The 13719-nt window shown below is 42.8% G+C and overlaps 1 protein-coding gene across 1 annotated transcript in view; it reads left to right on the top strand.

The window, feature by feature from the left end:
- The window catches only part of LOC117372960 (collagen alpha-1(XIV) chain), a 45011-nt gene extending 31756 nt beyond the window's left edge, over positions 1 to 13255 (top strand). Inside the window, exons 27-42 of the mRNA XM_055223115.1 lie at positions 366 to 475; positions 907 to 1065; positions 1857 to 1934; positions 2027 to 2113; positions 2701 to 2754; positions 3536 to 3631; positions 3923 to 3976; positions 4060 to 4113; positions 4432 to 4485; positions 4579 to 4650; positions 4831 to 4866; positions 6072 to 6138; positions 6743 to 6931; positions 12017 to 12094; positions 12170 to 12331; positions 13079 to 13255. Of these exons, the coding sequence (XP_055079090.1) occupies positions 366 to 475; positions 907 to 1065; positions 1857 to 1934; positions 2027 to 2113; positions 2701 to 2754; positions 3536 to 3631; positions 3923 to 3976; positions 4060 to 4113; positions 4432 to 4485; positions 4579 to 4650; positions 4831 to 4866; positions 6072 to 6138; positions 6743 to 6931; positions 12017 to 12094; positions 12170 to 12331; positions 13079 to 13107 (1379 nt within the window). The 3' untranslated portion in view covers positions 13108 to 13255. The remainder of the gene's footprint in view (positions 1 to 365; positions 476 to 906; positions 1066 to 1856; positions 1935 to 2026; positions 2114 to 2700; positions 2755 to 3535; positions 3632 to 3922; positions 3977 to 4059; positions 4114 to 4431; positions 4486 to 4578; positions 4651 to 4830; positions 4867 to 6071; positions 6139 to 6742; positions 6932 to 12016; positions 12095 to 12169; positions 12332 to 13078) is intronic.
- The last annotated feature ends 464 nt before the right edge of the window (positions 13256 to 13719 follow it).

Here is a 13719-nt window from a genome sequence, read left to right on the forward strand (position 1 = left end):
TACATACAATGGGGCAAAAAAGTATTTAGTCCGCCACCAATTGTGCAAGTTCTCCCACTTAAAAAGATGAGCGAGGCCTGTAATTTTCATCTTAGGTTCACTTCAACTATAAGAGACGTAATGGGGGGAAAGAATCCATCACATTGTAGAATTTTTAATGAATTCATTGGTAAATTTCTTGGTAAAAAAGTATTTGGTCACCTACAAACAAGCAACATTTCTGGCTCTCACAGACCTGTAACTTTTTCTACTAACTTCTACTTTTTGGTAAAACTCAACATGTCATGTTTGGAGGAGAAAGAATGCTGAGTTTCATCCAAAGAACACCATACTGACCATAAGGACACAATACTTTTGTGTTTTAGCGACGGTGAAGCGTCTGGTGTACTTCAGTCTAGATTACAGAGGAGAGGTCCAAGAGCTGAGCTTCGACCAGCCTCAGGTCCACAGGCTGTTCTACGGGAGCTTCCACAAGGTGCAGACATGAAGGGATTAAATATTATTACTGTTTAAATACGTTCTACGGGAGCTTCAGACATGAAGGGGTTAAATATTATCACTGTTTAAATATGCGACTGAAGCTGAAGCTGGACCCTCACTGCTTAAATTTTGAAGCTCAGTCGAAGTGAACAGGAAGAGGTGAAATATTTCAGTCTGACTATTTAAATACTGACAGATCTTTGGTGTGTCATTGTGTAAAACTTTCACACAGACTTTTACAAAGATTTTTCGGGTTGTTGTTCTGTAGTCGGTTTATTTTTAATTTTCCAGTGTCATCAGCTCCCTCCACTTTTAGTCTTTAGTCATGGCTTGTTTTTTTTATTTTTGACCTCTTGTTTTTGTGCTCATTTCTCTCTCTCTGATGTCCCTGTCTCTCTCACCTGTCTCTGCTCCTGTCTGTTGTAGGTGCACCTGTCTGTGAGCCAGGTGTCGGTCTCTCTCTCCATAGACTGTGAGCGTGTCGGGGAGAGAGCAGCTCGTCCAGTTGGTGCTCTGCCCACAGACGGCTTTGAGATGTTGGGCAAACTGACCCGAACCAGAGGCCCAAGGAGTGGCTCTGCTCCGGTAGCACACAGACTGTTTATATAAGTAAACATAGCTAACCTGCTAGCATAGACTGTATATATAATGGACATAGCTAACCTGCTAGCTACCGCCTTGCAAACAGGAATTGATCATGGGCTGTGCTTTTAGCTGCATCGGCTCCAATTCACTTTCTGTGTAAAAACTGTGTCCCCTCTCTCTGTAACTGCAGCTGTCAGACTCGTCATTTTGGACTTAAAACATTCATATTAACCCGTTCTACATGATCCTGGGGTTTTTATTTCACTATTGTGTCTGTAAGTCAAGCTGTGAACATTAATAGCAGAAAAATCAGGCACCTTCTTTCCCTGAGGTCACTCCCACTAGTGTTAGCAACAGGTTTGATTGACAGCGCTGCTAAGCTTCCGCTCCCTGCCAAACCAGTGGTGCAGGTGGGAAGGGCCATTACCTTCAACAGCCTCGCTCTGATTTGCTCTTTGGTTGCTATGATACTCACTGCTACAACTCTTAATGAGTTTCATTTGACTGGAGCCAGAGGGTGTGGGTGACGTCCCACTCCCTCAGTCCACTTCTTTATACAGACTATGGTTTAAACATGTGACCTCCACCCATCTCTAACCCTCTCTTTCCCTCTCTCTCTTCTTTCTCTCTCGCCCTCTCTCTCCTCTTTTCTCTGGTTCTCATATTTCCATGTGTCTCTCTTTGTCTCTCTTTTGCTCTCTTTCTTTTCTTTCTTTCTCCCTCTCTCTTTCCTTCTTTCTCTGGTGTAAACATATGTTTCTTTCTTATTTCCGTGTGTCTGTGTTCTTCAGTTCCAGTTGCAGAGTTTTGAGATCATCTGTAACACGACGTGGTCTTCAGAGGACACGTGCTGTGACCTGCCCGCTGTGGTCAGACTGTGACATCATCACCATCATTGTCACATTTAACACAGACCCAGAGAATTTACACTGTTTTATTCTGTTTCCTGTTTGTCACACAGAGAGACGAGGAAAGCTGCCCCGGCCAGCCCTACTCCTGCACCTGCTCCTCGGATATGCCCGGACCCCCGGGACCCCCCGGAGACAACGTACGAACCCAGACCAGTGCGATTAAGACCACAGATATCACCATTTAAACCCCTCACCCCAGATTAGCATGTTTGACCTGTTTTCTGTTAAATTAGAACAGTTCATTTTAGACTTTAATTGGGAGGGGCCAGACTTTATCCACTGCGGGCCACAGATGTAAACTTTATTTAAACTCACAGAGAAAAGAGGGCCACAAGTTTAAACTTTATTTAAACTCGCAGAAAAGAGGGCTACAAATTTAAACTTTATTTAAACTCGCAGAACAGAGGGCCACATTTATAAACTTTATTTTAACTCCCATAGCCAAGGGCCACATATATAAACTTTATTTAAACTCAAAGAGAACGGAGGGCCACATGTTTAAACTTAATTTAAACTCACAGAACAGAGGGCCACAGACACAGGACAGTGAAGTCAATCTATTGCACTGATGTAGGTTTGCGTGAGTGCTGCAAACCTACATCATTGGGACATTTATGTTAAGTCTGTATCACCTCAGAGAGTTTGTTTATAACAGTAATAAATTATAAAATAATAATATGGCCATAGTTTGGACTTCTGGTTTAACCTGTGTTACTCTCTTCAGGGCAGACCAGGTCCACGTGGAGAGAAAGGAGAGAAGGGAGAGCAGGGAGTGAAGGTGAGTGTCTCTGTGAGCGCTGGCAGAGTGGCTACCCCCTGTCGGCCACAAGGCCCTGGGTCTTTCTGTTCTGACTAAGAGCGTATTGTGCTTTTTTTACTTTATATTTCGTCCACTTTATTCTGCACTGTTTAGTTAAATTATTTAGTGTCATTGTGAGGAGCCCAGTCTGAAGTTCTGGTTCTGAGGTTTAACCTTTTAAGATGGGTCAGATGCAGAGGACATGTTGAGCCTTACACAGTGTTGTGTGCTGTGTGCTGTGTGCTGTGTGCAGTGTGCAGTGTGCAGTGTACACTGTGTGCAGTACTGTGATGGTGTGTGCAGTACTGTGATGTTGTGCGCAGTACTGTGATGTTTTGATGGTGTGTGCAGTACTGTGATGTTGTGATGGTGTGTGCAGTACTGTGATGTTTTGATGGTGTGTGCAGTACTGTGATGTTTTGATGGTGTGTGCAGTACTGTGATGTTTTGATGGTGTGTGCAGTACTGTGATGTTGTGATGGTGTGTGCAGTACTGTGATGTTGTGATGGTGTGTGCAGTACTGTGATGTTTTGATGGCGTGTGCAGTACTGTGATATTGTGCGCAGTACTGTGATGTTTTGATGGTGTGTGCAGTACTGTGATGTTGTGATGGTGTGTGCAGTACTGTGATGTTTTGATGGTGTGTGCAGTACTGTGATGTTTTGATGGTGTGTGCAGTACTGTGATGTTTTGATGGTGTGTGCAGTACTGTGATGTTTTGATGGTGTACTTGTGTCATAATGTGATGTTGTGTTCCAGGGAGAGGCGGGGCCGGCGGGGGGCCCGGGTCTAGAGGGGGGTCTGGGGCCCGTCGGCAGCAGAGGGCCTCAGGGTCTCACGGTGCAGGGGAAAACTGTGAGTGAAGTATGGCTTTGACGTTTTGTTTCCATTGAAACATGCAGGTGACACCTCCACAAAGTTACAGACTGTAGCTTTACATGTTCCATTGTTTGTTTGTTTTTTGTTTTGTTTTGTTTTTTCAAATATAATTCCTTGTGTGAATGAACTGATGTTTTTATTAATCTGATTCACAGTTTGTCATTGTGTTTTAAGATGTTTTAAAAAGTGACTCTCTCTCTGTGACACTTCTGAGCTTACATTACTTTCAGTGTTATTGAAGGTGGCTCCATTTTGTTTGTTCCTCAGGGTCCACCGGGGGCGAGGGGGGAGAAGGGGGACCCCGGGCAGATGGGAGAACAGGTTTGTTTTTATTGTGTGTGAATTTAAACAAAAAATGTTCCAGTGTTTTCGCTACAGACTCAGGCTATGCTGTGTTTTTAAAGGGACCTCAGGGACCCCCAGGACCAAAGGGAGAAGAGGGGATCCCCGGACCCAAGGTGAGAGCCCCCCCACAGGGCAGAGTACTTATAACGCACAAACACATGCAAATATATATACACATATCAGGTCTGTCAGAATCAGCTCATGTCATTAATCTAAAGAAACACACTGATAATCATGAACACAGAATCACATGGTCTGTTTTGACCAATCACACGTGAGGTTAGCTGGAAGCACCTGACAGGAAAATAAAGGTTATGACACATGCACACCCACATAAACACATTAACACACATACAGACACACAACACACACACAAACACATAACTCACAGAAACGCACATGCATAATCTATGCCCCCTCTTCCCCTCCAGGGCATCCGGGGCGCAGAGGGCACAATTGGACCCCCCGGCCTCACAGGACCTCGGGTGAGAACAGCTCGGGTTTAAACAAGACCTAAAGTTTATATAAAGTTTATAGAGTTTTTACCTCTTTGTTTAAATCTCTCACTTTGTGTTCAGGGTTTCCAGGGCATCCCAGGACACCCAGGGCCGATGGGGGAGAGGGGCCCCGGGGGGGCGGTGGGTCCCACGGTAAAAACAGCACAGAATGTTTCAAGTTTATATCTATTATAACTGAACTTATGTTAAGATCATTATGTTTTTTATAACTGTACTTATATATTTAAAGCTTATGTTTATCATAACTAATATATTTAAAGTTTATGTTTATTAAAACTGTACTTGTATAAAGGGTCTACGGTGCATTCACAGGGTCTGCCCGGCAACAAAGGCGAGCGCGGAGAGAAGGCAAGTAAAACCCTTTCATCTCAGCCACAGAAAAACACAGTGTTTAGAATGATTTATACTTAAAGTTCCAGTATCACAGTCTGACCCTGTGAGCTTTAAGCTATGTTATAATGTTGTTACCTCCTCAAAAACAGACCTGGAGTTGTGTTTTGTTTCATTCAGAAATGTTTTAGTAACCCTTAATTATTAGTCTGTCTATATCTCAAAGCTCAAAATGCTCTGTTCCACCTTGTGATATCATGAAGTTTTCAAGTGAACAGCTCCTTTTACCTTTAGTTCAGTAGAGATTGGCAATTCCACAGATGAAATAATTAAACTGATTCTAGTGAAGGTGTATGGAGTTACGTTCTGTTGGTGTTCTGTTTGTTCTGTTGGTGTTCTGTTTGTTCTGTTTGTGTTCTGTTTACATTCTGTGTGTGTTCTGTTTGCATTCTGTTTGTGTTGTGTTTGTTCTGTTTATATTCTGTTTGTTCTGTTGGTGTTCTGTTTGTTCTGTTTGTGTTCTGTTTACATTCTGTGTGTGTTCTGTTTGCATTCTGTTTGTGTTGTGTTTGTTCTGTTTATATTCTGTTTGTTCTGTTTGTGTTCTGTTTGTTCTGTTTGCATTCTGTTCTGTTTGCATTCTGATCTGTTTGCGTTCTGTTTGTTCTGTTTGTGTTCTGTTTATGTTCTGTTTGTTCTGTTTACATTCTGTTTGTGTTCTGTTTATGTTCTGTTTACATTCTGTTTACATTCTGTTTGTTCTGTTTGTGTTCTGTTTTTCTATTTACCTTCTGTTTACACTATGTTTGTTCTGTTTATGTTCTGTTTGTGTTCTGTTTGTTGTTTATTTTCTGTTTATGTTATGTTTATGTTCTGTTTGCATTCTGTTTGTGTTCTGTTTACATTCTGTTTGTGTTCTGTTTACATTCTGTTTGTGTTCTGTTTACATTCTGTTTACGTTCTGTTTGTTCTGTTTGTGTTCTGTTTATGTTCTGTTTGTTCTGTTTACATTCTGTTTGTGTTCTGTTTATGTTCTGTTTACATTCTGTTTACATTATGTTTGTTCTGTTTGTGTTCTGTTTATATTGTTTACTTTCTGTTTATGTTATGTTTATGTTCTGTTTGCATTCTGTTTGTGTTCTGTTTGCATTCTGTTTGTGTTCTGTTTATTCTGTTGATGTTCTGTTTATGTTCTGAGTGCATTTTAACCCTTTGTGTCCTAGGGCGAGCCTCAATCCATGGCTCTGATTTACCAGATTGTCACGGAAGCCTGTGAGCAGATGGTCCACAGTGAGTTTGTCAGTTTTTGTTTTATTATTTTTTACAGTTAAAGGTAAAATCAGTGTCAGGGCCGAGATGCGTTCAGTTGCTCCTCAAAGCTCACACTCTACAGTCTCTGGCCCCTGGCCCCATCTGGAGTATGACATCATCACACTCCACAGACTCTGACCCCTGACCCCATCTGTATTATGACATCATCACATCCCCTCAGTCTTTGACCCCTGACCCCATCTGGAGTATGGCATCATCACACTCTACAATCTCGGACCCCTGACCCCATCTGGAGTATGGCATCATCACACTCTACAATCTCGGACCCCTGACCCCATCTGGAGTATGGCATCATCACACTCTACAATCTCGGACCCCTGACCCCATCTGGAATATGATTCTACAGTCTGAAAAACAAGTTTTAAATCAGTGTTGTGATTAGAAACAGAATAAATGTAAAATCAAAAGATCTGTGTCATTGATTATCATCAATAACCAATTTCTGCCCCCATTGTGTCTGACCCAAACCCCTCTAGCTCTCTCTCTGTCTCTCTTTTCTGACCCTCTCTCCGTGTTGTATTGTGGCGATACACTTTTCTGACTGTCTCTTCTCTTGTTCCAGAGGAGGTGCTGAAGTTGGACCTGTTCATAAACGACATGAGCCGTAAGCCTGCCCCCCTCCAGGAGCCAGTTGGACCTCCGGGAGAACCAGGCATTCCCGGAGGCAGGGGTCCCCCGGGCTCCCGAGGGCCCCAGGGCAGTGCGGGGTCCAGGGGGAGACCGGGCCGGCCGGGGTACCCAGGCGAGCAGGGTCAGTGCAGTTTAATATCTGTAATTACTATGCTCTTTCTTCTCGTTCTTTTGGATAATGACATCACTGCGTCACTGGAGTGTGGGCTCTTATTGGCTGATGCTTGAAAACGCGCCACAGAAACGAAGGCCTAGACATGCATCCACTGCAGACTCTAGTGTATACTCCGCCCGACCCCGCGGGCTGAACACAGCATCAGGATCGTGAAAAGAATCCAAGCTCAGACATTCATCAATACAAAAATAATCTGGAAACTAAATCTTTCTGTAAAAATGTCATGAACAAAAAGCTCCTGAACAGTTTGTGTCATTCTGTCACTACAAAAGGAGCATTTTTATCATTGTGGTATTGGTATCGGCATTGGTATTGGTGTTGGTATCGAGTGAATTCCTTAGTATTGAAATGAATAGTGCATTTTTAAACAATAGTCTAAAAAAATGGCTGTTATTCCCTCACACTGCCAATGGGAGCTGACGTCACCGTAAACATCATCACAACAAAGCACCGCATACTGTCGGCACCCCCTATGGATAGCGGCACGTCACACTAGCGAGCAGCCCTTTTTTTTTTCATCTGTACCAAAATGACTGCAACACTTCCGAATCCTACGAGTCCTACCAATTAGAAAGTAAAAATGGAGAAAGATATGCAAACATCACAGTGGGCACGTACTTCACAGTGGGCGTGTCCTGGTGGAGGTGAAAACCCGGATAAATCGACAAAATGAAGTTTAAAATGAGATTAAAGATTACTCAAATATGTATTACTCCAAATACAACTTCAGAGGCTCAATGAGAAGAAGTGATTAGAACATGGTTAAACATCTAAACAGAATGACTTTGCATGGAGTAAACAGCACCAGGAACTAGCTCTGAAACCAAATCATTAATATTTCACTTCCCAAGCATTATATGAAAATCAAATAAGATACTGAAGATGGACACTAGAAAAGAAAAGCGGTATACACAAACAACCATAGATGTGGAGCTACTCACCTTCTCCTTCGGGGATAAAGATGAGGCTACTAAAACTAATGCTAACTCTCTTAATGCTGGACCTGTAAATGAGGAGGGGCCCACCTCACTGGGGATACTGCACGCGGAGCTACAAAAACAGCGCACAGATCTGGAGAATAGAAGCCGCAGGCAAAATATCCGAATAGTGGGTGTTGAGGAGGGCTGGGAAGCAAACCACACAACCAGCTTTGTGGCCAAGTTTCTTGTGAGGGTGCTTGGTGAAGAGAACTTCATTTGTGCTATTGTGGTAGATGGTAGTATGTTACATAATGGAGGAGGTCTTAAAAAAGGTTAAAAGGTATTTATACACCTTTATATACTTATGATTAGTGTAGGTAATATGGGTTCGGCAACCCAATATAATCTGGTAACACTTATTTCATGGAATTGTAAAGTGCTCCATGGAGCACAGGAAATATTTCTCATCTCAAAAAATTACAGGAAACTCATCTAAAAGATAAAGATCATAGACTACTGTACATGCAAAATAAGACCATCTCCAAGCAGCTTGATGTTCCTGTGATTACAGTTGCACATATTATTCAGAAATTTAAGATCAATGGGACTGTAGCCAACCTCCCTGGACGTGGCCGCAGGGAGGAAAATTGAAGAGAAATCAAAGAGGATAATACGAAAGGTAACAAAAGAGCCCAGAAAAACTAAAGAGGTTAAAGGTGAACTTCAAGCTCAAGGAACATCAGTGTCAGGTCGCACCATCCGTCACTGAGCCAAAGTGGACTTAATGGAGACGACAAGGAGGACACCATTGACAAAACAAATGATAAAAAGCCAGATTGGAATTTGCCAAACTACATGTTGACAAGTCACAAAGCTTCTGAGAGACTGTCCTATGGACAGATGAGACAAAAATGGAACTTTTTGTCAAGGCACATCAGCTCTATGTTCACAGACGGAAAAATGAAGCATATTAAGAAAAGAACACTGTCCCTACTGTGAAACATGGAGGAGGCTCTGTTATGTTCTGGGGCTGCTTTGCTGCATCTGGCACAGGGCGTCTTGAACCTGTGCAGGGTACAATGACATCTCAAGACTATCAAGGGATTCTAGAGAGAAATGTGCTGGCCAGTGTCAGAAAGCTTGGTCTCAGTTGCAGGTCATGGGTCTTGCAACAGGACAATGACCCAAAACACACAGCTATAAACACCCAAGAATGGATAAGAGGAAAACATTGGACTATTCTAAAGTATCCTTCTATGAGCCCTGACCTAAATCCTATTGAGCATCTTTGGAAGGAGCTGAAACATGCCATCTGGAAATGGCACCCTTCAAACCTGAGACAACTGGAGCAGTTTGCTCATGAGGAGTGGGCCAAAATAGCTGCTGAGAGGAGCAGAAGTCTCATTGACAGTTACAGGAATCATTTGATTGCAGTAATTGCCTCAAAAGGTTGTGCAACAAAATATTAAGTTAAGGGTACCATCATTTTTGTCCAGGCCTGTTTCATGACTTTATTTTTTAAAAATAATTCTGTTGAAGGATGGCTGAAAAGCAATGTCTGACATTCATTGGTTAAATTTAATAGAATTTTCATTTATTATTACTTTTGTCGGATTCAAGTTATTTCTCTGACCATTGTGAGTTTTTCTTTCATTAACTGATGGGTACCATCAATTTTGTCCGTGTGTATATGACCCATTTCGAGCTTTGTCTCCTAGTGCAAGAAAATATTAATTTTTCTCCCCAGTCCATCACTCATATTCTAGAATAGATTTCTTCTACGCATATGTATAGAAAATCAAACACAGTGATTATGACACGATGATACTATCTGATCACAACCCGTTTCAGCTCCAGATAGAGATGGAACGCAGTCCAACAAACAAAGGGTGGCAATTCAATAATTTGATAACATTCAAATACCTACCCTAAGCTTAGAAGATAAGCAACTATTAGAAGAATCTATTTCAAATGAAGAAATAAAGCAGGCAATTAATAGTATGCAGAACTCAAAAAGCTGGGAGGTGTTCTGGGCATGTCCCACCGGGAGGAGGCCCCGGGGAAGACCCAGGACACGCTGGAGGGACTATGTCTCTCGGCTGGCCTGGGAACGCCTTGGGGTCCCACCGGAGGAGCTGGAGGACGTGTCTGGGGTGGACGTGTCTCCAGATCAGGCTGGATTTATTAAAGACAGACAATTATTATTTAACATTAGAAGATTGTTCAACATTATCTACACTCACAGCCCTAAGGATCAAATATCTGAGGTTTTGGTCAGTGGACCAAAATCTAGGTCATTGGACCGAATGGGTTTAAGCTGGGACACATGGAATGCAGGGTGGATGCAGAGGGAAGGAGGGAGTTGAAGGCGTATTGCAGACGGACTGATGATTTTGGTAATCTTGAAAGGCCCCAAGAATTGAGGAGAGAGTTTCCGGGAGTCTGTTTTTAGAGGGATATTTTTAAAGGAGAGCCAAACTGTCTCACCTGGCTGATACTGAGAAACAGGAGAACGGTGCTTGTCCACAGCTGCCTTCATCCTGACCCTGGATTGGAGAAGGGCTGCCCTAGTTTTGCTCCAGACCCTGTGGGAGCATTGGAAGTGGTGTTGAACAGGGGGCACTGCCAAAGCCTTCTTTTCAGACAGTAACAGTGGAGGCTGGTACCCTAGAGAGGCTTGAAAAGGGGATAGACCAGTAGCAGAACTCACCAAGGAGTTGTGGGAGTATTCGATCCACGGCAAAACTGTGCTCCAGGTAGAGGGACTGGAGGAAACATCACAGCGTAGCTCAGACTCTAGGTCTTGATTGGCCCACTCAGTTTATCCATAGGTCTAGGGGTGAAAGCCAGAGGTAAGACTCACCGATGCACCCAAGCCCTCACAGAAGGAATGCCAAACTTGAGCTGTGAATTGCGTTCCTCAGCCCGACACAATAGCTTTTGGGATTCCATGAAGTCGGAACACATGGTTGGTTATGTGGTCCGCAGTCTCCCTGGTGGTCGAGAGTTTTGGTTGGGTGACAAAATGGGCTGCTTTGGAGAACCGGTCAACAATTTTGAGAATGGCTGTGTTACCTTGAGATGGGGGAAGACTGGTCACAAAGTCCACTGCCACATGAGACCAAGGGCATTATGGTAGCGGTTGCGGTATTTGGGAATAAATATTACGAAGGAAATGTCAGGCCTCTTCAAGCTAAATTTTGAGATCCTCTATCAACAAACGGATCAGCAACTTAAAAGACTAAACAACCTCCCTATCTCACTAGAGACTCTGGTACCGCCTCCGCACACCTGCTTCTGATCAAGCAATCAAGCTGCACTTGTGAGGATAAAAGGACTGAGGACCCGACACTCGGGGCCAGATCGTCTAGTCATCTCCCGGTATTTCCAAGGGTCGTCCTTAATGTCACGTTCCAGTTTATTCGTCCGTGTATCAACTGTGATCCCAATCCTTGGAGCCACTTGCACCTCCGTCTCCGACCCAGCTCTCCATGTCCGGTACGAACACCCCAGCCTCTAACCCTGCGACCCATGATCTGCTCCAAGATTACTGCCTATGACACTGCTCCCAACTGTCTGCTCTGTCTACCTTCATTCACATTCATGTATCTGCAAATAAACTCTGTTAAACTGTGCCATTTGGCAGCATATATGTATGTATAATTACTATTATTCTGTTAATAACTGTGCAGGTATTTAGTTCTGTTGTTATCGTTATTATTTTGAATGTTCTTTATTTGTTTTTTTGCACTCATGTCTCAAGCTGATTTATAAATATAAAACAAAGAAATATGTTAAGGGAGACATTGTTTTTTATATTGCAAAACTATAATAAAAAGAGTTTAAAAGAAAAAGATCTGAACAGAACAGTTTGAACAGGGATGATTTAAAGTTACATTGTGGAACATGCTGAAAGATATGAATAGTTTGACCAGGTCTTTTTAAGGACAGTCAGTTTCATTTCTCGTGGATTGTTTTGGGAATCTTGTTAACCTTGTGTCTCTGTCATATTCACGTTTCATGTTCACATGTCATGTTCACGTTTCACCTTCACGTGTCATATTCATGTGTTTATTTCGTTGTAATATTTTGTGTTGACTCTGACTCACAGGGAGGAGGGGGCTGCCCGGGCCAAAGGGGGATCCTGGGCCTAATGTTCAGGGCCCTTCAGGAATTAAAGGCTTTGCAGGTAAATAACCTCCCCACAGTGAGTAGGTCCCCCGGTTCTATTCCCAACCCTTCACTCCTGTCTCCTCGTGCTCAGGTCCTGTGGGGGAGTCGAAGCTGGGAGACCCGGGGCCAAAGGGGGAGCAAGGCAGGCCGGGTCCCGATGGAGGGTCCGGGTCCCAGGGTCAGCCCGGAGAGCAGGGACCCCCAGGCGTCTGTGACAGCAGTGGAGGCTGTGAGAGGAGCGGCCAGAGACCAGGTGAGTTATACCTGCAGATACAAGTTCTGGTTGTCCAGTCACAGGGGCTCTTGATTTCATAAAACTGGTTAAAGGCCCATGTGACTCTGACTTCTGATCTTTGTTCTAATGTTGTTTCCTCATCACAAACAGACCTGGAGTTGTGTTTTGTTTCATTCACACATGTTTAACACACAAACCCTGCATATTTAGGCTTCTCTCAAACAGAAACCACTGTGTTCCACCTTGTGATGTCATGTGGTAATACAGGAAGTGCTCCACTGTGTTGTTAAACTCCACACACCTTCACTAGAATCATTTGGATTATTTCAGACCTGGAATTGCCAATCTCTACTGAACTAAAGGTAAAAGGAGCTGTTAATTTGAAAACTACCACTTCATGACATCACAAGGTGGAACAGAGCATTTTGAGCTTTGGAGATGTAGACAGACTAATAATTACAGGTTACTCAAACGTGTGAATGAAACAAAACACAACACTAGGTCTGTTTTTGAGGAGGGAACAGCATTAGAACATGGATTAAAACTCACTTGTGTAATATGTTTAATCAAAACATAATTGGATAATCCACAGGTTTCAGAATGATGAAAACTGAGGGCTGTTGCCATAGTGATTAACCATTTTATCACCATGATAGTGACAGGGACACACTCTGCTCCACCAGCTCTGCCCCACTAGATGATGTCTTCAAATGTTTTGGATAAATGTAATTTTAAATTGTGCTCATGTTTCTTTCCTTTCCTTAGAAGACCCGTACTATGGGTACCAGCCCTGAGGAAGAAGTGAGCAGTGAGGAGAGAAAGAGGAAAAGAGGAGAGAAAGAAAGAGAGTCAGGAGGAGGAGGTCTGATGTTGTATTTTCTCTGACTCATTTTGGTCTCGTCGTTGTTGTTGTTGCACACGTGTCACAGATACAGACACTACAGAAGGACTCTACAGTTTTAGTGTTTAAACATCTGACTAAGTGTTTTATTAAAGTCTCATATTCTACTTTTGGCCTTAAGGTTTCACAGAAATTGCTCCTCTGTGGTTTTAAAGTTTGTTTGTCCTCTTTGGACTCGTTTGGATCATTTCAACTGAAATTCACTTCGGAGCATCCTCCCTGTAACCAGCAGAGGGCAATAAACACAACGCAAAGGACAGAATAAAGTTAAGTTTAAAGTGAGTACGACAGGTTTTTAGGATTCTTTCATTTTTTGAGATGGTGAATAAAACCTGCTGGAAATATAAATGATCAAGAGGCAATTTGCAAAAAGAAAAATGTTGAAAATGACAAACTGATGACATCACACTGAAAACATCACTCTGATGAAAACACACTTTAAAGAATTCTGCACAATTTACACAAGAAACACATGATACTTTATACATTATTTCCACTAAATGAA

Source organism: Periophthalmus magnuspinnatus, chromosome 7 (genome assembly GCF_009829125.3).
Source record: "Periophthalmus magnuspinnatus isolate fPerMag1 chromosome 7, fPerMag1.2.pri, whole genome shotgun sequence".
Taxonomy (NCBI): Eukaryota; Metazoa; Chordata; class Actinopteri; order Gobiiformes; family Gobiidae; genus Periophthalmus; species Periophthalmus magnuspinnatus.